The following is a 21,058-nucleotide window of genomic DNA, read 5'->3' on the forward strand; positions in this document are numbered from 1 at the left end:
GACTGTTACGGGAGTTTGAGCAACGCTTTCAGATTTATGTTTATATGTTTTTATGTTGATGTGCTATTGTTTTTAATTGTTTTTATTTTATTTGTATATTTAACCTATTCTTGACTCTGTGGTTCTTGCACTTGTTTGGGGAACAGGATTTCATTATTTGTATCTACATTTCTGCCTGAGAAATGACACCCTGATATAGTTCTGTGATCTGTGATATACTTCTGTGAATCACTGAGGCATTGTGTGTTTGTGTGTTCTTTGTCCTCAGAACTTTCAAATAACTTGAGGTGTTTTATGATTAATAGTGATGTTGTGCTTTTGGACACTGTCCACAGGCTCCAGCTTTATGTTTATATGTTTTTATGTTGATGTGCTATTGTTTTTAATTGTTTTTATTTTATTTGTATATTTAACCTATTCTTGACTCTGTGGTTCTTGCACTTGTTTGGGGAACAGGATTTCATTATTTGTATCTACATTTCTGCCTGAGAAATGACACCCTGATATAGTTCTGTGATCTGTGAAACAGTTCTGTTAATCACTGAGGCATTGTGTGTTTGTTCTTTTTCTTTAGAATTTTCAAATAAACTTGACGTGTTTTATGATTAATAGTGATGTTGTGCTTGTACTATTTTGGACACACTGTCCTCAGGCTCCAGCTTTATGTTGTATGTTGATCGTATTAAAACAAAGAAAACAATCTGAAGTTGTTGTTTTTAAGTTATATATATACCATGATTTTTCCGGTCCGGCCCACTTGGGAATAGATTTTCCTCCATGTGGCCCCTGAGCTAAAATGAGTTTGACACCCCTGTGTTAGAGGGATAGGAGCTTTGAGCTCATATGTTGATAGAGTAGCTATTAACATTGCAGTGTGAAGGACAGGCAAACCATAATGCTGCAATTTGTATGGTAATACTGAAAATGCAGCAAAAATGCATGAAGTATATTATTTATTAAGAGGCACATCATTGAAATGCTTGCTATGTTTTACATACTTGTTGTCATTTGATGGATTGTTTACATAATTGTCATGCAGAGGAGTTTTGCCCCATACAATGTATAAATATCATTGTCAGTTCGAGAAACACGTACAATTGCAAATCATTACCACATTTCATCCAAGTCGTTCATAACCTCAATTTGACCTCTTACCCTGCCCCCTAGGCGTGGCAGCGGCCCAGACACCCACTGTGGTCTACGGCGTGGTCGACCTCTACGGCATGGCGGTCAAGGTGACCATCGTCCACAATCACAACCACAGCGACCGTCTCCGCCGCAACAACGCCATCATGCGGGCGCTGTCGCCAGATGTTGGCCGCCCCCGGCCCGCCCTCTCCCTCACACCGGACCCCGACGCCCCTGACCGCCTCCTCTTCCACTCCAACTGTGGCCAAAAGGCAGCCATCATCAGCGAGGGCAGGACGGCGCTTCGCCCTCAGTACGTATTGTAACCATGGCCTTGTTTCGAACAATATCATATCTTTACCAACTGTTTGTAAGATTTAATTGGTCATAGTATATTTAAGCAGTAAGGCCCGAGGGGGTGTGGTACAGTGCCTTGCAAAAGTATTCATCCCCCTTGGCGTTTTTCCTATTTTGTTGCATTAAAACCTGTAATTTAAATGGATTTTTATTTGGATTTCATGTAATGGACATACACAAAATAGTCCAAATTGGTGAAGTGAAATGAAAAAAATAACCTGTCTCAAAGAATTCAAAAGAATATATAATGGAAAAGTGGTGCGTGCATATGTATTCACCCCCTTTGCTATGAAGCCCCTACATAAGATCTGGTGCAACCAATTACCTTCAGAAGTCACATAATTAGTTAAATAAAGTCCACCTGTGTGCAATCTAAGTCAAATCAAATCAACTTTTATTGGTCACATGTCTCCTGAGTGGCGCAGTGGTCTAAGGCCCTGCATCGCAGTGCTAACTGTGCCACTAGAGATCCTGGTTCGAATCCAGGCTCTGTCGTAGCCGGCCGTGACCGGGAGACCCATGGGGCGGCGCGCAATTGGCCCAGCGTCGTCCAGGGTAGGGGAGGGAATGGCCAGCAGGGATGTAGCTCAGTTGATAGAGCATGGCGTTTGCAACGCCAGGGTTGTGGGTTCGATTCCCACAGGGGGTATGAAAGAAAGTAATAATGTAAGTCGCTCTGGATAAGAGCGTCTGCTAAATGACGTAAATGTAAATGTGGAGGCTAAACAACGTTTGTTGTTGAATTACTACATTTAAATACAAGTCACTATACAAGTCACATGCGCCGAATACAACAGGTGCAGACATTACAGTGAAATGCTTACTTACAGCCCTTAACCAACAGTGCATTTATTTTAAACAAAAAAAGTAAGAATAAAACAACAACAAAAAAAGTGTTGAGAAAAAAAGAGCAGAAGTAAAATAAAGTGACAGTAGGGAGGCTATATATACAGGGGGTACCGTTGCAGAGTCAATGTGCGGGGGCACCGGCTAGTTGAGGTAATATGTACATGTGGGTAGAGTTAAAGTGACTATGCATAAATACTTAACAGAGTAGCAGCAGCGTAAAAAGGATGGGGTGGGGGGCAGTGCAAATAGTCCGGGTAGCCATGATTAGCTGTTCAGGAGTCTTATGGCTTGGGGGTAGAAGCTGTTGAGAAGTCTTTTGGACCTAGACTTGGCACTCCGGTACCGCTTGCCGTGCGGTAGCAGAGAGAACAGTCTATGACTAGGGTGGCTGGAGTCTTTGACAATTTTGAGGGCCTTCCTCTGACACCGCCTGGTATAGAGGTCCTGGATGGCAGGAAGCTTTTCCCCAGTGATGTACTGGGCTGTACGCACTACCCTCTGTAGTGCCTTGCGGTCAGAGGCCAAGCAGTTGCCATACCAGGCGGTGATGCAACCAGTCAGGATGCTCTCGATGGTGCAGCTGTAGAATATTTTGAGGATCTGAGGACCCATGCCAAATCTTTTTAGTCTCCTGAGGGGGAATAGGCTTTGTCGTGCCCTCTTCACGACTGTCTTGGTGTGTTTGGACCATGATAGTTCGTTGGTGATGTGGACACCAAGGAACTTGAAGCTCTCAACCTGTTCCACTACAGCCCCGTCGATGAGAATGGGGGCGTGCTCAGTCCTCTTTTTTTCCCTGTAGTCCACAATCATCTCCTTTGTCTTGGTCACGTTGAGGGAGAGGTTGTTGTCCTGGCACCACACGGCCAGATCTCTGACCTCTTCCCTATAGGCTGTCTCATCGTTGTCGGTGATCAGGCCTACCACTGTTGTGTCGTCGGCAAACTTAATGATGGTGTTGGAGTCGTGCCTGGCCATGCAGTCATGGGTGAACAGAGAGTACAGGAGGGGACTGAGCATGCACCCCTGAGGGGCCCCCGTGTTGAGGATCAGTGTGGCAGATGTGTTGTTACCTACCCTTACCACCTGGGGGCGGCCCGTCAGGAAGTCCAGGATCCAGTTGCAGAGGGAGGTGTTTAGTCCCAGGATCCTTAGCTTAGTGATGAGCTTAGAGGGCACTATGGTGTTGAATGCTGAGCTGTAGTCAATGAATAGCATTCTCACGTAGGTGTTCCTCTTGTCCAGGTGGGAAAGGGCAGTGTGGAGTGCGATAGAGATTGCATCATCTGTGGATCTGTTGGGGCGGTATGCAAATTGGAGTGGGTCTAGGGTTTCTGGGATTATGCTGTTGATGTGAGCCATGACCAGTCTTTCAAAGCACTTCATGGCTACAGACGTCAGTGCTACGGGTCGGTAGTCATTTAGGCAGGTTATCTTAGAGTTCTTGGGCACGGGGACTATGGTGGTCTGCTTGAAACATGTTGGTATTACAGACTCAGTCAGGGACATGTTGAAAATGTCAGTGAAGACACTTGCCAGTTGGTCGGCACATGCTCGGAGTACACGTCCTGGTAATCCGTCTGGCCCTGCGGCCTTGTGAATGTTGACCTGCTTAAAAGTCTTACTCACATCGGCTACGGAGAGCGTGATCACATAGTCATCCGGAACAGCTGGTGCTCTCATGCATGCTTCAGTGTTGCTTGCCTCGAAGCGAGCATAGAAGTGGTTTAGCTCGTCTGGTAGGCTTGTGTCACTGGGCAGCTCGCGGCTGTGCTTCCCTTTGTAGTCTGTAATAGTTTTCAAGCCCTGCCACAGGTAAGTGTCACGTGATCTGTCACATGAGCTCAGTGTGTATATATACACCTGTTCTGAAAGGCCCCAGAGTCTGCAACACCACTAAGCAAGGGGCACCACCAAGCAAGCGGCACCATGAAGATCAAGGAGCTCTCCAAACAGGTCAGGGACAAAGTTGTGGAGAAGTACAGATCAGGGTTGGGCTATACAAAAATATCAGAAACTTTGAACATCCCACAGAGCACCATTTAAATCCATTATTAAAACATTGAAATAATATGGCACCATCACAAACCTGCCAAGAGAGGGCCGCCCACCAAAACTCACGGACCAGGCAAGGAGGGCATTAATCAGAGGCAACAAAGAGACCAAAGAGAACCCTGAAGGAGCTGCAAAGCTCCACAGCGGAGATTGGACCACTTTAAGCCGTACACTCAACAGAGCTGGGCTTTACGGAAGAGTGGCCAGAAAAAAGGCATTGCTTAAAGAAAAAAATAAGCAAGCACGTTTGGTGTTAGCCAAAACGCATGTGGGTGACTCCCCAAACATATGGAAGAAGGTACTCCGGTCAGATGAGACTAAAATTGAGCTTTTTGGCCATCAAGGAAAATGCTATGTCTGGCGCAAACCCAACACCTCTCATCACCCCGAGAACACCATCCCCACAGTGAAGCATGGTGGTGGCAGTATCGTGCTGTGGGGATGTTTTTCATCGGCAGGGAGTGGGAAACTGGTCAGAATTGAAGGAATGATGGATTGCGCTAAATACAGGGAAATTCTTGAGGGAAACCTGTTTCAGTCTTCCAGAGATTTGAGACTGGGACAGAGGTTCACCTTCCAGCAGGACAATGACCCTAAGCATACTGCTAAAGCAAGACTTGAGTGGTTTAAGGGGAAACATTAAAATTCCAGGTTGTAAGGCAAAAAAATTGGAAAAATGGCAAGTGGGGTGAATACTTTCGCAAGCCACTGTATATTACATAAATAGATACATTTGATTTAATTGATTGGTTGTTTGTGTGTATTTTTCCTCGGGCAGTGCTTCGGACGACTTCAATCACGGCGTGGTCCTGAGTGGCCGCCCGCTGCGCTCCAACGAGGTGTTCCAGGTGCGCATCGACAAGATGGTGGACAAGTGGGCGGGCTCCATCGAGATTGGCGTGACCACGCACAACCCCGCCTACCTGCAGCTGCCCTCCACCATGACCAACCTGCGCTCAGGTAATACCAACCAATCAGGTAATACCAACCTCTTACCCCTACCCCCTAGCAGGGTTACTTGTAGATCTGAAAGCAATACACTAGCAGGCCCAACTAGCCTTCTTTTTAGGCTAGGGGCTTGATTCATCTACTTTTCCATACTCAAACAATGTTTGGAAAGGGCTGTTTGACTGATTTGATGATTTTGTTGTAGTTTGACTGATGTTCTGGATTTGTTGTAGGTTGACTGATTTGATGATTTTGTTGTAGGTTGACTGATGTTATGGTTTTGTGTCCCAGGGACTTGGATGATGACCGGGAACGGGGTGATGCACAACGGAACCACCATACTGGACGAGTACGGACACAACCTGGACCGACTCAAAGTGAGTGGGAGACATACTTTACAGTCATCCTTAGATTAATAAACTCTATCCCCCTCTCTCTATTTCTCATCCTCTCTCTCTCTCTGTCCTGTTCCTGCTCTCACTCTTTTTCTTCTTCTCACTCACTATCAACACTTACATTCTATCGTACTTCTCACCCATATCACCTGTTGTTGTGTGCTTTGAGGTTGTCAATTTAACACTGATCTCTTTCTCTCTGACCCCTGTCTTCTCTCTCTCTCTCCAGGCGGGGGACACAGTGGGTGTGGTGCGTAAGGAGGATGGGAGCCTCCACTTCTTTGTGAACGGGGTGGCGCAGGGCCCGGCGGCGTGGAACATCCCACTCAGTGTCTACGCCGTGGTGGACCTCTACGGCCAGGCCGCGCAGGCCACCATCATGGACGACATGGGTGAGCATGGAGGAGGGTTGACAAAGATAAAGGTTCCCAAGACAATTCCAAAGGCTTCTAGTGCGTCACAGATCAAAAAGGTTTTGGAACCACGTGTATACTGAAGACATGGAAATGTATCTGTAGATAGTATGTGAATATCCTCATCCAACTAGCTTTGCCTCAACAACCATCCACAACCATTTCTACGCTCTCTAGCAGACCTCCCCCCTCTCCCTGAGGACAGCTCGGAGGGCCCCGTCGTCATGTCGCCCAGCAGCCCATGCTCGGTCGCCGGGGGCAACAGTGCCAACGACCTGCGCTTCCACCAGCTGCACGGCACTAACGCGGTAATCACCAACGGGGGGCGCACCGCCCTCAGACAGAACTGTCGATCCGAGTTCAACGACGCCATCGTCATCTCCAACAGGTCAGTGACACACACACACACACACACACACACACACACACACACCTGCGTCATCTCCAACAGGTCAGAAGGTCCACACACACACACACACACATCATGTGTTTGTGTGTCCTGACTGTGTGTTGTCCGTTTTCAGGTGCCTTCGAGATGGAGAGCTCTTTGAGATAGTCATTCAGAAGATGGTGGACCGTTGGTCGGGGTCAATAGAAGCAGGTAAGATAATGGCAGGTAAGGCGTTTCTATTTAACCCTCTCGACCTTCTCACACAGCCCTATCCACACACACAGCAGTGGGGTGATATATGTTTGTCCGTGTGTGTGTGTTCTATCCAGGTGTGACCGCCATCAGGCCAGAAGAGCTGGAGTTTCCTAACACCATGACGGATATAGACTACGATACCTGGATGCTTAGGTGTGTGTTGGGTGGGGAGATGTGAGTGTTTTGTGTCTGTCTCAGTGCTTGAACATTCTAAATGAATGATTTTCAACCCTCTTGTTTTGAAACATAGATTAGATTAAATCTACTGTTATCGACTCCTACTGTTGTATCTATCTACTACAGTGGATCTCACTAAGAAGCATCTAAGGGAATACCTTCCTCTGTCTTGTGCATGAAATAAACCAAGTTTAATTTGAACTCCCTCTCTCACCCCCCCCCCCCCCACCAGTGGCACGGCCATCATGCAGGACGGCAACACCATGCGTAACAACTACGGCTGTGACCTGGACACTCTGACCACGGGCAGTAGGATCGGCATGATGCGCTCGGCCACCGGCGACCTTCACTACTACATCAACGGGGTAGACCAGGGCGTGGCCTGCACCGGGCTGCCGCCAGGTAAAGGTGAATGGAACCAGTTATCATAAAACCCATTTTACGACCCCATACATGGGCTAGGGGTTGGGGACAAAAGGCTCATGAATTGATTGGATTGAAATGGAACTGATGGTGTGTACTATGCACTTTGATGCTAAGTGTCTCTGAATAAATCCACTTAGCAGCTCTCTTGTGCTAAATCAAGGCTAGTCTCATTGATCTCTTTGTCAAGCGTCTCCACTTTCCAAATATATGGTGAACTTGGTAAACCCCTCTTTCCTCTCTCTCTTGTCTCCCTCCCTCCTTCCCTCCATTAGAGGTGTACGCGGTGATAGACCTGTATGGTCAGTGTGTTCAGGTGTCCATCACCAGTTCCTCTGGCCCTCAGGATAACAGTCTGTGTACCAGCAACATCACAGAAAAAAGCTTCCCCATACACTCCCCAGGTACTGACCATGGATGGATGTGTGTGTGTGTGTGTTATTTTCTCTCAGGCTATGGATCTAAATAAGTTGTTGAACGACAGTCTGGCTCACATCTCTCCTTCTTCCCTGTGTGTGTAGTGGCAGGCGTGGCCCACCGGCTCCACAGTAAGCATGGTAAAAACGTGGTTCTGCTGGGAGAGGGCTGCCAGGCCGTCAGGCTGGGAGGATATGCACACGGCATCGTCTTCAGCGCCAAGGAACTCAAAACAGAAGAACTGTTTGAGGTGCGTAGTGTTCTGTTATCTATTAGACTGCTGTATTTCCATAACACTTGATTAATCTGCTGTCTCATACACACACCCACTTCATAACATTAATTATTGATGTTGTATTATTGTCCCTCCACCCAAACCCCAGGTGAAGATAGACGAGGTGGATGACCAGTGGTCTGGTTCCCTCCACATGGGTCTGACCACCCTAGCCCCTCCAGAGCTGCCCTCCTGCCCCATTTCAGGCCTGTCCCCCTCCCTCACACAGCTCCGGGCCAAGGTCACCTGGCTGCTAGCGGGGTCAGAGGTCAGACGCAACGGGCTCCTGCAGAGACAGAACTACGGCGCCTCCCTGGACAGACTGACGGTGAGAGACAGGACGTTGGATTCCAGAGCTCTGTTGAATCAATAATTTGTACTTATTTTGTCAGTTGTTGCAGAAACAGAGAGAAACATGGGGGGGAGGGAGGGAACAACAGGTTGGGATTGGAGGAAGAAAGAAAAAGACAAAGATGGACACTATAAACATTAGTGCATATGGAATGGATAGAAGGATTGTGATGAATAGATTAATAGCTAAGTAGGTACTACATTTGGTGCCTGAGTTGGATTCTGTGTGTGTCTAGGTGGGGAACCGCGTTGGGGTGAAGAGATGCAGCGATGACACCATGCACGTCCTTATCGACGGAGAGGACATGGGACCAGCTGCCACCGCTGTGGCCAAGGTACACACACACACACTTCATGAACGTACAAACTGTTCTCTCATACACACACGTCATACTTGTTCAATTCACACATTATTGTTTTCCTAGACTTGTGGGGACCAAACAATTTATTCCCATTCAAAATCCTATTTACCTTAACCCCTAACCCTAACTCCTTACCCTAATTCTAACCCTAACATGCTGACCAGACCGCACAGGTGTTGATTTTTTCCTCCCACACCAGACACGATCAGGACACGCAGGTTGAAATATCAAAACTAACTCTGATTCAACTATATTAACTTGGGGACAGGTCAAAAAGTATTAAACATTTATGGCAATTTAGCTAGCTAGATTGCTGTTGCTAGCTAATTTGTCCTGGGATATAAACATTGGGTTGTTATTTTACCTGAAATGCACAAGGTCCTCTACTCCAACAATTAATCCACAGATAAAACAGTAAACCAAGTTCGGGCTTCCTTCAGGCTTCTTCTTCTTCTTTGGACTTTATATGTCGTTTGGCTACCAACTTTAAGATGCATTACCACCACCAACTGGACTGGAGTGTGGACCTCAGTTAATCTTTCAATCACCCACGTGGGTATATGCTCCTAAAAACCAATGAGGAGATGGGAAAGGCAGGACTTGCAGTGCGTCGAGCGTCACAAATAGAACCAAGCTCTATTTTAGCGCCTGGCTACACAGACGCGCGCGAGCAGTGTGAGTGCAATGATTGAATAACATCTGTGTACATTTTATTTTGCAACGCTCGCGCATGCGTCCGGTCAGCATGCAATTGTAAACCTAAGCCTAAAATAGCCTATTTCCTAGTAGGGACCGGTGAACTGTTCGAATGTTCCTTGTTTTACTAACACACAACACCCCACCCCACTAACCCCCACCTCTCTCCCCTACCTATAGAACGTGTATGCAGTGTTGGACCTGTATGGTCGTGTGACAGCGGTGTCCATCGTCAGTTCATCAGTGCTGGAGGACGCAGGGCGCATCAAGGCCCCCTCCCTCTCCTCAGACAGCTGCAGCGAAGGAGAGGAGGACCGCACACCGGTGAGACACGGGTGTGGGGATAGAGGGATAGAGGGAGAAGGAGATAGGTGAGGGAAGGAGGGACCGATGGATGATATGCTTTCGTCTGGATCTTCAGTGATTATAGCTTCACAACTATAATGTTAGACTTTGTTTCTTGTAAAGTAAGAAAATGTGTGGAATTTTTATTTCTCTGCTTTTGTCATGCAAGCATCTCAAAGTACAGAAGGAAACCGGCAATTACTCCATAGGTGGTTAAATACACTGAGTGTACAAAACATTAGGAACACATTCATAATATTGAGTTGCACCCCCTGCCCCTTTTTCCCTCAGAACAGCCTCAATTTGTCAGGGCATGGACTCTATAAGGTGTCGAAAGCGTTCCACAGGGATGCTGGCCCATGTTGACTCCAATGCTTCTCACAGTTGTGTCAAATTGGCTGGATGCCCTTTGGGTGGTGGACCATTCTTGATACACACGGGAAACTGTTGAGCGTGAAAAACCAAGCATCGTTACAGTTCTTAACACAAACCAGTGCGCCTGGCACCTACTACCATACCCCGTTCAAAGGCACTTGCATCTTTTGTCTTGCCCATTCACCCTCAGAATGGCACACATACACAATCCATGTCTCAATTGTTTCAAGGCTTAAAAATATATTTTTTAACCTGTCTCCTCCCCTTCATCTACGCTGATTTTAAGTGGATTTAACAAGTGACATCAATAACGGATCATAGCTTTCACCTGGATTCACCTGGTCAGTCTGTGTCATGGAAAGAGCAGGTGTTCCTAATGTTTTGTACACTGTATGTAAATACAGTTTGTTTCATCTCGATCTCCCTCTCCTCTCTATCTTCTCTCCCTCAACCCTCTTTCTATCTCTATCTCTCCCTCTCCTCTCTCTCTCTCTCCCTCTCCTCTCTCTCTCTCCCTCTCCTATCTCTCTCTCCCTCTCCCCTCTCCTATCTCTCTCTCCCTCTCCCCTCTCTATCTCTCCCTCTCCTATCTATCTCTCCCTCTCCTCTCTCTCTCCCTCTCCCCTCTCTATCTCTCCCTCTCCTCTCTATCTCTCTCTCGATCTCTCTCTCCCTCTCCCCCCTCTCTCTCTCTCTCTCTCCTCTATCTATCCCTCTCTCCTCTATCTCTCCCTCTCCTCTCTATATATCTCTCTCTCTCTCTCTCTCCCCTCTCTATCTCTCCCTCTCCTCTATCTATCTACTCTCTCTCCTCTATCTCTCTCTCTCCCTCTCCCCTCTCCTCTCTATCTCTCCCTTTCCCCTCTCTCTCTCTCTCTCCTCTATCTCTCACTCTCTCTCTATCTACTCTCTCTCCTCTATCTCTCCCTCTCTATCTCTCCCTCTCTCCTCTATCTATCTACTCTCTCTCCTCTATCTCTCCCTCTCCTCTCTCTATCTCTATCTATCTACTCTCTCCATCCATCAGGTTGAGACTGGTGAGCCGGCCCTGGTGCCCAACACAGTCATGACCTTCCTGGAGAACCATGGGAAGAACATCCAGCTGTCCAATCAGAACCTGACGGCGGCCCGCGTCTCCAGCTACAACCAGGGCCTCCTGGTCACAGCACAACCCCTGCCCCGACAACAACTGTTCCAGGTACTGTGTGTGTGTGTGTGTGTGTGTGTGTGTGTGAGTGATGGGGTTAGGGGTGTGTGTGTCAGGATTTGATTGGGGTAGCCAAGGGGGTGTTTAATTGTTGTATAGGGACACATCTTTTATAGTGCATTCTGTTCCCATAGTTGGTGAATGACATTTCGACTATCAATGTTGCCATAGTTTCAGATTGACCGCCTGAACGCGTCGTGGACGTCGTCCCTGTCGCTAGGGGTGATAGGCCACTCCCCAGACCGCCTCAACTTTCCCTCCACTGCGTGCTGTCTGAAACGCTCTGTGTGGCTGCTGCAGAGAGACTCTGTCTTCCACAACTCACTGAAGGTACTGGACACACACCAGTGTTTCCCCTATATTCATTTAGCAGCAGCGCACCGCCGCTGCTAAATCATTGCCGCCACTGCAAATAAAAATTCTGCCAAGATGAGCTTTTAAGATCAGAGTGACAAGGTACAACAAGTTACATATCTTCCTCAGATTGTCATCAGATCGTCTGAGAAACCTCCAAGCTAACTAGCTTGTAATCCTGGAAGTGGAACCATCCCTATTAAGATACAGTAACATTACACTAGTGAAATAATTTTTGCGGTTAATATAGAAGTGGCTGGTGATTTTGAGATCAATAGATAAAATTAAACTGTCCTCGATTTTCAGATGAGTTTCAAAGGAAGAGAACATTTCATTTTAATGCATTTGACTTAAAAAAAGTCAACTTAAGTTTTGTTGAATAACTGAAAAGGTCCCCCCCGCTATCTCTGCCACAGCTACTGAATTAATTCCTAGGGGAAACACTGCGCGCACACAAACACACACACAAGGTACACACACACACACACACACACACACAAGGTACAGATAGCAAGACAAACACAACACGCATCTTAATTGAAATGTACCCTCTCCCTCTCTTCTCTCTTTCCCTCCATCACTTCACCTCCATTCTCTCCCCGTTTTCCTCCCCATCAGATCTGTGAGAACTATGGTCCAAACCTGGACACATGTCCAGAGGGTACAGTCCTGGGTCTGCTAGTGGATGTGAACAGCTGTCTGCACCTTTATGTGAACGGTATGGACCAGGGAGTAGCAGCCCTGGACATCCCTACACCATGCTACCCCCTCATAGACCTATACGGACAGTGTGAACAGGTACGTCTGTCACCCGCCCCCACTCCCATTCAAAACGGTCAGAATTATTTTAGAGGTTGAAGAAGTTCAGACATTTCTACCTGGACATGATTTAATGATGAACGGTCATGGTGGAAAACCAGACCAGCATCCAGGCAGCCCTCTGAGCCTATATCAGGTGGGAGGGCTGGGATTAGCGTTTCTAGCTATTGATCTAAAAGTGGCCCCGAGTAGGACTGAGTCCCAAATGGCACCCTATTCCCTATATAGTGTGCTACTTTTGACCAGAGCCCGGCCAAAAGTGGTGCACTATTGGGCTCTGGTAGCACACTATATAGGGAATAGGGTGCCATTTGGGACTCAGTCCTACTCGGGGCCACTTTTAGATCAATAGCTAGAAACGCTAATCTACTAGTCTTTCGCTCTATGACCTTTAATCTTGAAATACCTCCACCTGGCCAAAGTTACACAGTGTAACAGTCATAATCCCAATCTCATTTAGACGCTCCGTAATCCCAGCCCTCCCACCAGGCCGGTTTAATGATCTCAGTTGCCCAGCCTGGCCTGGGACTGCATAATCTGTGTCACACCAGGGGCCGAGAGATTTCAGTGACACCCTCTGATGTCATTGTCATGGCAGGTTACCATAGTGACCAACGTGTCAACCGTGGGAGGGGAGAGCGGCGAGGCGCGTTGCCAGGGCGACATGGAGAAGGCTGACATGGTTGATGGTGAGAGGAGGAGAGCATGACGAATATGTCAACTTAATACAGGCCTTTTACATCTGTGGCTCTGGGCTGAACCAGTGCTAACCTTTGACATCTGACCTCCAGGGATCAAAGAGAGTGTGTGCTGGACACCCCATCCAGAGGTCAACCCCAACAAGACCTGTGAGTACCAGGCCCTGTGCTCGCGCTTCAAGGACCTGCTCGCACTGCCAGGTGAGGAACATACACACTACTGTCTCTGTGTACTGCCCTCTCTCTCTCTCTGTCTCTTTCTCTGTCGTCTCTCTCTCTCTCTCTCTCTCTCTCTCTCTCTGTCTCTCTCTCTCTGTCTCTCTCTCTCTCTCTCTCTCTCTGTCTCTTTCTCTCTCTCTTTCTCTCTCTCTCTCTCTCTCTGTCTTTCTCTCTCTCTCTCGCTCTCTCTTTCTCCGTCTCTCTCTCGCTCTCTTTCTCCGTCTCTCTCTCTCGCTCTCTTTCTCCGTCTCTCTCTCTCTCTCTTTCTCCGTCTCTCTCTCTCTCTCTCTCTCCGTCTCTCTCTCTCTCTCTCTGTCTCTTTCTCTCTCTCTCTCTCTCTCTCTCTCTTTCTCCGTTTCTCTCTCTCTCTCTTTCTCCGTCTCTCTCTCTCTCCGTCTCTCTCTCTCTCTCTGTCTCTCTCTCTCTGTCTCTTTCTCTGTCTCTCTCTCTCTGTCTCTCTCTCTCTGTCTCTGTCTCTGTCTCTCTCTATCTCTCTCTCTCTCTCTCTCTCTTTCCCTGTCGTCTCTCTGTCTCTCTTTTTCTCTGTCTCTGTCTCTCCGTGTCTACTCGTCTCTCTGTGACTTAATCATAACTTCTCCATATTTCATTTTTCTCTCCCTCTCTCTGCCCCCTCCCCCTATCATCTCTCTCAGATGGTTACTTCAACGAGGATGCTAAGTATAACCTGTGTTACTGTGAGTCGTGCCACAAGCTGCGGGGGGACGAGTCCTACTACAAGAGAGGGGAGCCCCCCCGGGATTACGCCCTGCCCTTTGGCTGGTGCCGCTTCGCTCTGAGGTCAGAGGTTACAGACAGCCAATCAGTGGGCTTCAAAAACTGTCTTCAACCAATCACACTGTAGCTCAGTTGGCTGCAAAACTATGTTCAACCAATCACTCTTAACATCAGTGACGGTGCTCTTCAAGTCCAATGAATCAGCCTGAATTAGTTTTATCTAGTTCAATTAACTAATTACTTAATTAATTACTTATTTTCACCTTGACGGGAGAAGGAAAGTAAAAACAGTAAAGCTTTGAGAACTGGCTTTGAGTATCAATGTCATAGGACTCTGGTAGAGGGGTTATCTAACAACTTGGTGTGTATGTTCTCCCTCCCTACAGGATCAAGCCCCACTGTGAGGTGTCCAATTCGTTTAAGAAGTGGCACATAGCCTACCACGGCACCAGCGTAGGGGCTCTGAGACGCACCCTGGACCATGCTCAGCTGCTCTCTGGTACGACATGGCATTTGTTTCCTTATCCACTTTATGGACTAACTAACTGTTGTGAATTGACCACAGGTTGCTTATTTTGATGAGCATATCACCTCAAGGTGTTTCTCTCCGAAAGCAATAACCGGATTTCAATTGGCCCAGCGTCGTCCGGGTTTGGCCGGTGTAGGCCGTCATTGTAAATAAGAATGTTCTTAACTGACTTGCCTAGTTAAATAAAGGTAAAATTAAAAATAAATTAAAATAATCTAGCCTTTTGGAACTCATGGTCGATTTCCAGAACCATTTCCATCACCACAAACATTTCCCCTAATGATTAAAGAATGGTGATGGTGTTGTAAATGAACTAAACCGTGTTGTCTTGGTGTTTCAGGGACGTCGTCCATTTTCTCTGTGTCTCCGTTGAAGACGGAGGGTCCTAACGGCTACAGTGAGCCAGAGGAGAACAGCAGCAACAGTCTCCCTGACAGGGACAGGGAGGCGCCCCGGGTACAGCTGTCCCCCACCATGCGCTACTCCGGCCTGGAGATGTTCGCCCCCAAAGTGCAGTACGTGTCAGTCAATACCACTATTTTCTGCCCTGTTATTTGTCCCATCTATTGTTGCATCTCTCTCATGCTCTGCTCTCTATCTGCCTTTTGCTCTTATTCAAATTTAAGTGATTATTACTGTCTTGTTCTTTCACTATCTTGCTTTCATTCTTCTTCCCATGACTCCTGCTGTCCTCACTCTGCCCTTTCACTCTCTCCCTCCAGATTCCGGGACCCCCGTTCTCACCGCTGTCACCAGGCCCAGGTGGGTTTCCAGGTGTGTGTGCGGCCGGGCTCCTATAAGGTGGGGGCCCAGACCCTGGGAGCCAGCGAACCCCTGGATCCCCGCTTCAGCAACACAGAGATCGAGTGGATCACTAAGGAGCAGGGGGGCACCGTCCTCTACGGCCTGCTCATACGGGTGGAGTGATAGCGGGAGTGATGGAGAGATTGATGGATGGAGAGAGAGAGAGGGGGAAAGGGAGCTACTCTATCCCAGCGGTGCCTCCAAAACTACTACTTCTCCATCAAACATATTCCAGACTTTGAGACTCTTTGGAATTTGTGGAATTTCCCTCCTGTTCCTGTTGCTGGGGGGATTGTTGACTGACAATTCAGTATTATTTTTGTTTTGTTTATTTTGGACAATGTTTTGTTTATTTGTTTTTGTTTGTTCTCTGACACTTTTAACGGGAAGGAGCTAAGGTGGATTCAGAGAAAAACAACCAGACGGACACTGCCTGCACTTTATGTTTTGGACACTTCGTGGGCGATAAATTTTTTATTTTAACATTTATTTTTTATCCTTCATAATACAACACTTGTTTTTGGTCACAGCTATTTTTCTTTTAGCGCAGTTTTATTGTCCTCCCCCCTCTCTCTCTTGTTCTCTCCCTCTAGCTCTTGTTTTTATCAACCCCTATGCCCCAGACTGATCAGTTTGGTTCTCCTGTGAAAAGGCACAGAGTGCACAACCCAAACCGGTCATGTTGCGTTCCAAGACTTGGACCGTTTGTTGAGCCACTTCGCAACGGCGACCTCCACCCGTCACCGCCTGCTGCGCAAGACGGTCACTGACTATTGGGTTTTTTAAACGAAATACTTAACCACGGGTCAGAAGGAAATGGAGGAAAAGAGCGATAGATCAAACAATGACCCGAAAGGAGGAAAAAAGACTGGAAAATAACCCTGAACAGGAGGACCTGAGAGCATCTGTAGAGGGAGGAACTCAAAAACTGCCGCAAAATGTTTACAGGTGTAACGCTAACTGCACTGATCTGAAAACAAAGGATAGGTGAAAACGATCAGGTGGCTGTTGCCTAATGGGAATTTACTTTCACCTGTCCAGTTCCGGTTCATTCATATCAGTGCAGATAAAGGAAAGGAGACGAGGAGAGGAAGCCATGAAGGACTATAGTGATGGAGACTAACACCACCGTCAGAACTAGTGGGAGAGAAATGTTCAATGTTTTTCAACCAGTCAGTCTGGCCATTAAGCTTTGTCTCCTGAATTCTCCCCTATCACTGCTTTACACCTGTCATATTCACTTCACTGGAGGTTAGAGGGATTCTACACATGCAGGGTAGAGGGAATAACAGGGGTGTGTTCAGCAGGGAGAAAATGTTTTGAAAACGGGGAGGTTCTACCTGAGCTTGTCCAATGAGAAAACAGTTGTTTTCCTTTGCTAAATGTCATTCTTTACGGTGTGCCATACTAAACATGACCCTGATGCATAAAGGCCCAGGCCCGATTCTATTTAAACTAGTAATCGAAATGGGCCCGGACCTAAAGATATCTCTTCTCATTTTCTATAGCTAGTTCAGGAGGAAAACGTTGCGTAACGCTGCAGATAGAAATGTCATGAATAGAGCTGACAGCGTTCTATACCAGAGAGGCATGTTTGTTCTTCATAAGGTATTTCTATCTGAACTTTCCACAACGTTGTGCCCTGCTGAACATACCCGTTTTCACACATCGTTGTTTACACTGGTTACGTTTGTCTTCCTCTGATCCATCCATTCTGTCATCGTTTACCAGGGAGGAATGTTCAGAGCCAATCACATCATAGGGGTGTGGCTTCACCTTGGCGTGTTCATGCAAAGACTCTTGGGAAATGGAGTCTTTACGAAATGCAGGCCCTGATGCTGGAGTTTACGTTGCGAATGTGATTCATAAGGGTTTTTGTCGTTTTGTTTTTCATAGTCCGTTTACGTTCTACCTGTCTGCTTTACGTTAAAACTAACACCCTTCAGTTTACATAATACATTACATAGATTAACACAGGGGTTCATTCATTCCTGATCCAAATATTCAGCTAATATTTGATTGTATTTGGACAGCTCTCCAAGCATATCTTTTAACCATGTTTAACCACCTGTTTTGTTTGGCAACAAAATTATCTGAGATACTTACATCACTACATGCATAAATAACCCAGCCATCTTGCCAAGTTATTGTTTTGACAAAAAAGGAGAGGAAAACAGTGGTTTTGAGTCAAGATTCAGTCAACTTTCCTCACACAAAACTGTGTATAAACTAATTTATTGCAAAAAAGGTGGGGTTTGAAAAAATGTACTTGCTTGCAACGTCCAATCAAAATGTGAAAAATATATGGGGTTGTTTAAAGGCCCAGTGCTGCTTTTTACCATAATTAATTTGTATTTGTATTTTTTTCTGTATGTTGCGTTGTACAGGTTGTTACATAACATTAAATCATCTTCCTGATTTGTAAAAAATGAATAAACCAATAGACAGTATGCACATTATGACTCTGGACTGGCTTCATGTGTTTCTCCTTTTAAGGCTTTCCTTGGTCTTGGTTCCTTTTTTACATAATTTTTTTGGAGTATAATCTTTTCTCCAGTCACTGACATGTTATTGCAGTGTTGCATATTTCCTCAATCACACCTTTTTTCACAATTATTTATAGGACTGATTTCTTAACGCCAATAGTGTTCTATCAGCTTTCCCAAAAAACTGACGGCTCATTCAGGCTCTGTTGCCTTGCCAATGTGTTATGATGACTCGTTCAAGTGCTAGTCGGAACCTAGGTCGGAACTAAAGGAAACTGAAATTTCCGACATGCTAACTGGTTGAACACATGGCACGTGTATACCTACAACCAGTTAGCAAGTCGGACATTTCTGAGTTTCCTAGTTCCGACTAGCATGTGAACACCGCATGAAAGACACACCCACCCACATCAGTCAATATACAGGGCATTCGGAAAGTATTCATACCCCTTGACTTTTTCTACATTTTGTTACGTTACAGCCTTATTCTAAAATTGATTAAGTTGTTTTTTCCCCTCATCAATCTACACACAACACCCATAATGACAAAGCAAAAACAGGTTTTTAGACATTTTGGCAAATTTATACAAAATAAAAAAACTGAAATATTTACCTAAATATTCAGACCCTTTACTCAATACTTTGTTGAAGCACCTTTTGGCAGCGATTACAGCCTTGAGTCTTCTTGGGTATGATGCTACAAGCTTAGCACACCGGTATTTGGGGAGTTTCTCCCATTATTCTCTGCAAATCCTCTCAAGCTCTGTCAGGTTGGAAGGGGAGCATCGCTGCACAGCTATTTTCAGGTCTCTCCAGAGATGTTCGATCGGGTTCAAGTCCGGGCTCTGACTGGGCCACTCAAGGACATTCAGAGACTTGTCCCGAAGCCACTCCTACGTTGTCTTGGCTGTGTGCTTAGGGTCGTTGTCCTGTTGGAAGGTGAACCTTCGCCCCAGTCTGAGGTCCTGAGCGCTCTGGAGCAGGTTTTCGTCAAGGATCTCTCTGTACTTTGCTCCGTTCATCTTTCCCTCGATCCTGACTATTCTCCCAGTCCCTGCCACTGACAAACATCCCCACAGCATGATGCTGCCACCACCATGCTTCACCGTAGGGATGGTGCCAGAATTCCTCCAGACTTGACGCTTGGCATTCAGGCCAAAGAGTTCAATCTTGGTTTCATCAGACCAGAAAATCTTGTTTGTCATGGTCTGAGAGTCCTTTAGGTGCCTTTTAGCAAACTCCAAGCGGGCTGTCGTGCCTTTTTACTGAGGAGTGGCTTCCGTCTGGCCACTACCATAAAGGCCTGATTGGTGGAGTGCTGCAGAGATGGTTGTCCTTCTGGAAGGTTCTCCCATCTCCACAGAGGAGCTCTGTCAGAGTGACCATCGGGTTCTTGGTCACCTCCCTGACCAAGGCCCTTCTTCCCCGATTGCTCAGTTTGGCTGGGCGGCCAGCTCTAGGAAGCAAACGTTTTACTTCTAATAATGATGGAGGCCACTGTGTTCTTGGTGACCTTCAATGCTGCAGAGAGGCAGATATAAATATCAGAGCAAACTCAAAGCAGAAAAAGACAGTCACACAAAACACAATCCAAAATCCATACAGATTTGTATTTTTGTATTGAATTCTAAAACACAATCTACCTGCAGTGAAAACGCTCAACATTTACATTACATTCAGTAATCTACAGTGGGGAAAACAAGTATTTAGTCAGCCACCAATTGTGCAAGTTCTCCCACTTAAAAAGATCAGAGAGGCCTGTAATTTTCATCATAGGTACACGTCAACTATGACAGACAAATTGAGAAAAAAAAATCCAGAAAATCACATTGTAGGATTTTTTATGAATTTATTTGCAAATTATGGTGGAAAATAAGTATTTGGTCACCTACAAACAAGCAAGATTTCTGGCTCTCACAGACCTATAACTTCTTCTTTAAGAGGCTCCTCTGTCCTCCACTCGTTACCTGTATTAATGGCACCTGTTTGAACTTGTTATCAGTATAAAAGACACCTGTCCACAACCTCAAACAGTCACACTCCAAACTCCACTATGGCCAAGACCAAAGAGCTGTCAAAGGACACCAGAAACAAAATTGTAGACCTGCACCAGGCTGGGAAGACTGAATCTGCAATAGGTAAGCAGCTTGGTTTGAAGAAATCAACTGTGGGAGCAAGTATTAGGAAATGGAAGACATACAAGACCACTGATAATCTCCCTCGATATGGGGCTCCACGCAAGATCTCACCCCGTGGGGTCAAAATGATCACAAGAACGGTGAGCAAAAATCCCAGAACCACACGGGGGGACCTAGTGAATGACCTGCAGAGAGCTGGGACCAAAGTAACAAGGCCTACCATCAGTAACACACTACGCCGCCAGGGACTCAAATCCTGCAGTGCCAGATGTGTCCCCCTGCTTAAGCCAGTACATGTCCAGGCCCGTCTGAAGTTTGCTAGAGTGCATTTGGATGATCCAGAAGAGGATTGGGAGAATGTCATATGGTCAGATGAAACCAAAATATAACCTTTTGGTAAGAACTCAACTCGTCGTGTTTGGAGGACAAAGAATGCTGAGTTGCATCCAAAGAACACCATACCTACTGTGAAGCATGGGGGTGGAAACATCATGCTTTTGGGCTGTTTTTCTGCAAAGGGACCAGGACGACTGATCCGTGTAAAGGAAAGAATGAATGGGGCCATGTATTGTGAGATTTTGAGTGAAAACCTCCTTCCATCAGCAAGGGCATTGAAGATGAAACGTGGCTGGGTCTTTCAGCATGACAATGATCCCAAACACACCGCCCGGGCAACGAAGGAGTGGCTTCGTAAGAAGCATTTCAAGGTCCTGGAGTGGCCTAGCCAGTCTCCAGATCTCAACCCCATAGAAAATCTTTGGAGGGAGTTGAAAGTTTGTGTTGCCCAGCGACAGCCCCAAAACATCACTGCTCTAGAGGAGATATGCATGGAGGAATGGGCCAAAATAGCAGCAACAG

The 21,058-nt window shown here is 46.5% G+C and overlaps 1 protein-coding gene across 2 annotated transcripts in view; it reads left to right on the forward strand.

The window, feature by feature from the left end:
* The window catches only part of LOC311112767 (neuralized-like protein 4), a 35,797-nt gene extending 17,762 nt beyond the window's left edge, over positions 1-18,035 (forward strand). The window contains exons 9-30 of one of the 2 annotated variants that reach the window (XM_084155905.1): positions 1,168-1,441; positions 5,168-5,367; positions 5,629-5,714; positions 5,962-6,124; positions 6,323-6,533; positions 6,670-6,761; positions 6,866-6,944; positions 7,201-7,376; positions 7,667-7,795; positions 7,913-8,058; positions 8,192-8,410; positions 8,670-8,768; positions 9,672-9,815; positions 11,239-11,409; positions 11,590-11,748; positions 12,391-12,570; positions 13,190-13,280; positions 13,383-13,490; positions 14,162-14,306; positions 14,630-14,742; positions 15,113-15,287; positions 15,495-18,035. In XM_084155905.1, coding sequence (XP_084012031.1) covers positions 1,168-1,441; positions 5,168-5,367; positions 5,629-5,714; positions 5,962-6,124; positions 6,323-6,533; positions 6,670-6,761; positions 6,866-6,944; positions 7,201-7,376; positions 7,667-7,795; positions 7,913-8,058; positions 8,192-8,410; positions 8,670-8,768; positions 9,672-9,815; positions 11,239-11,409; positions 11,590-11,748; positions 12,391-12,570; positions 13,190-13,280; positions 13,383-13,490; positions 14,162-14,306; positions 14,630-14,742; positions 15,113-15,287; positions 15,495-15,699 — 3,365 coding nt within the window. In that variant the 3' untranslated portion in view covers positions 15,700-18,035. The remainder of the gene's footprint in view (positions 1-1,167; positions 1,442-5,167; positions 5,368-5,628; positions 5,715-5,961; positions 6,125-6,322; positions 6,534-6,669; positions 6,762-6,865; positions 6,945-7,200; positions 7,377-7,666; positions 7,796-7,912; positions 8,059-8,191; positions 8,411-8,669; positions 8,769-9,671; positions 9,816-11,238; positions 11,410-11,589; positions 11,749-12,390; positions 12,571-13,189; positions 13,281-13,382; positions 13,491-14,161; positions 14,307-14,629; positions 14,743-15,112; positions 15,288-15,494) is intronic. The other variant, XM_084155906.1, reaches the window with a different exon arrangement.
* The last annotated feature ends 3,023 nt before the right edge of the window (positions 18,036-21,058 follow it).

This window comes from Coregonus lavaretus (assembly GCF_964263955.1).
Source record: "Coregonus lavaretus genome assembly, chromosome: 39".
NCBI classification, from domain to species: domain Eukaryota; kingdom Metazoa; phylum Chordata; class Actinopteri; order Salmoniformes; family Salmonidae; genus Coregonus; species Coregonus lavaretus.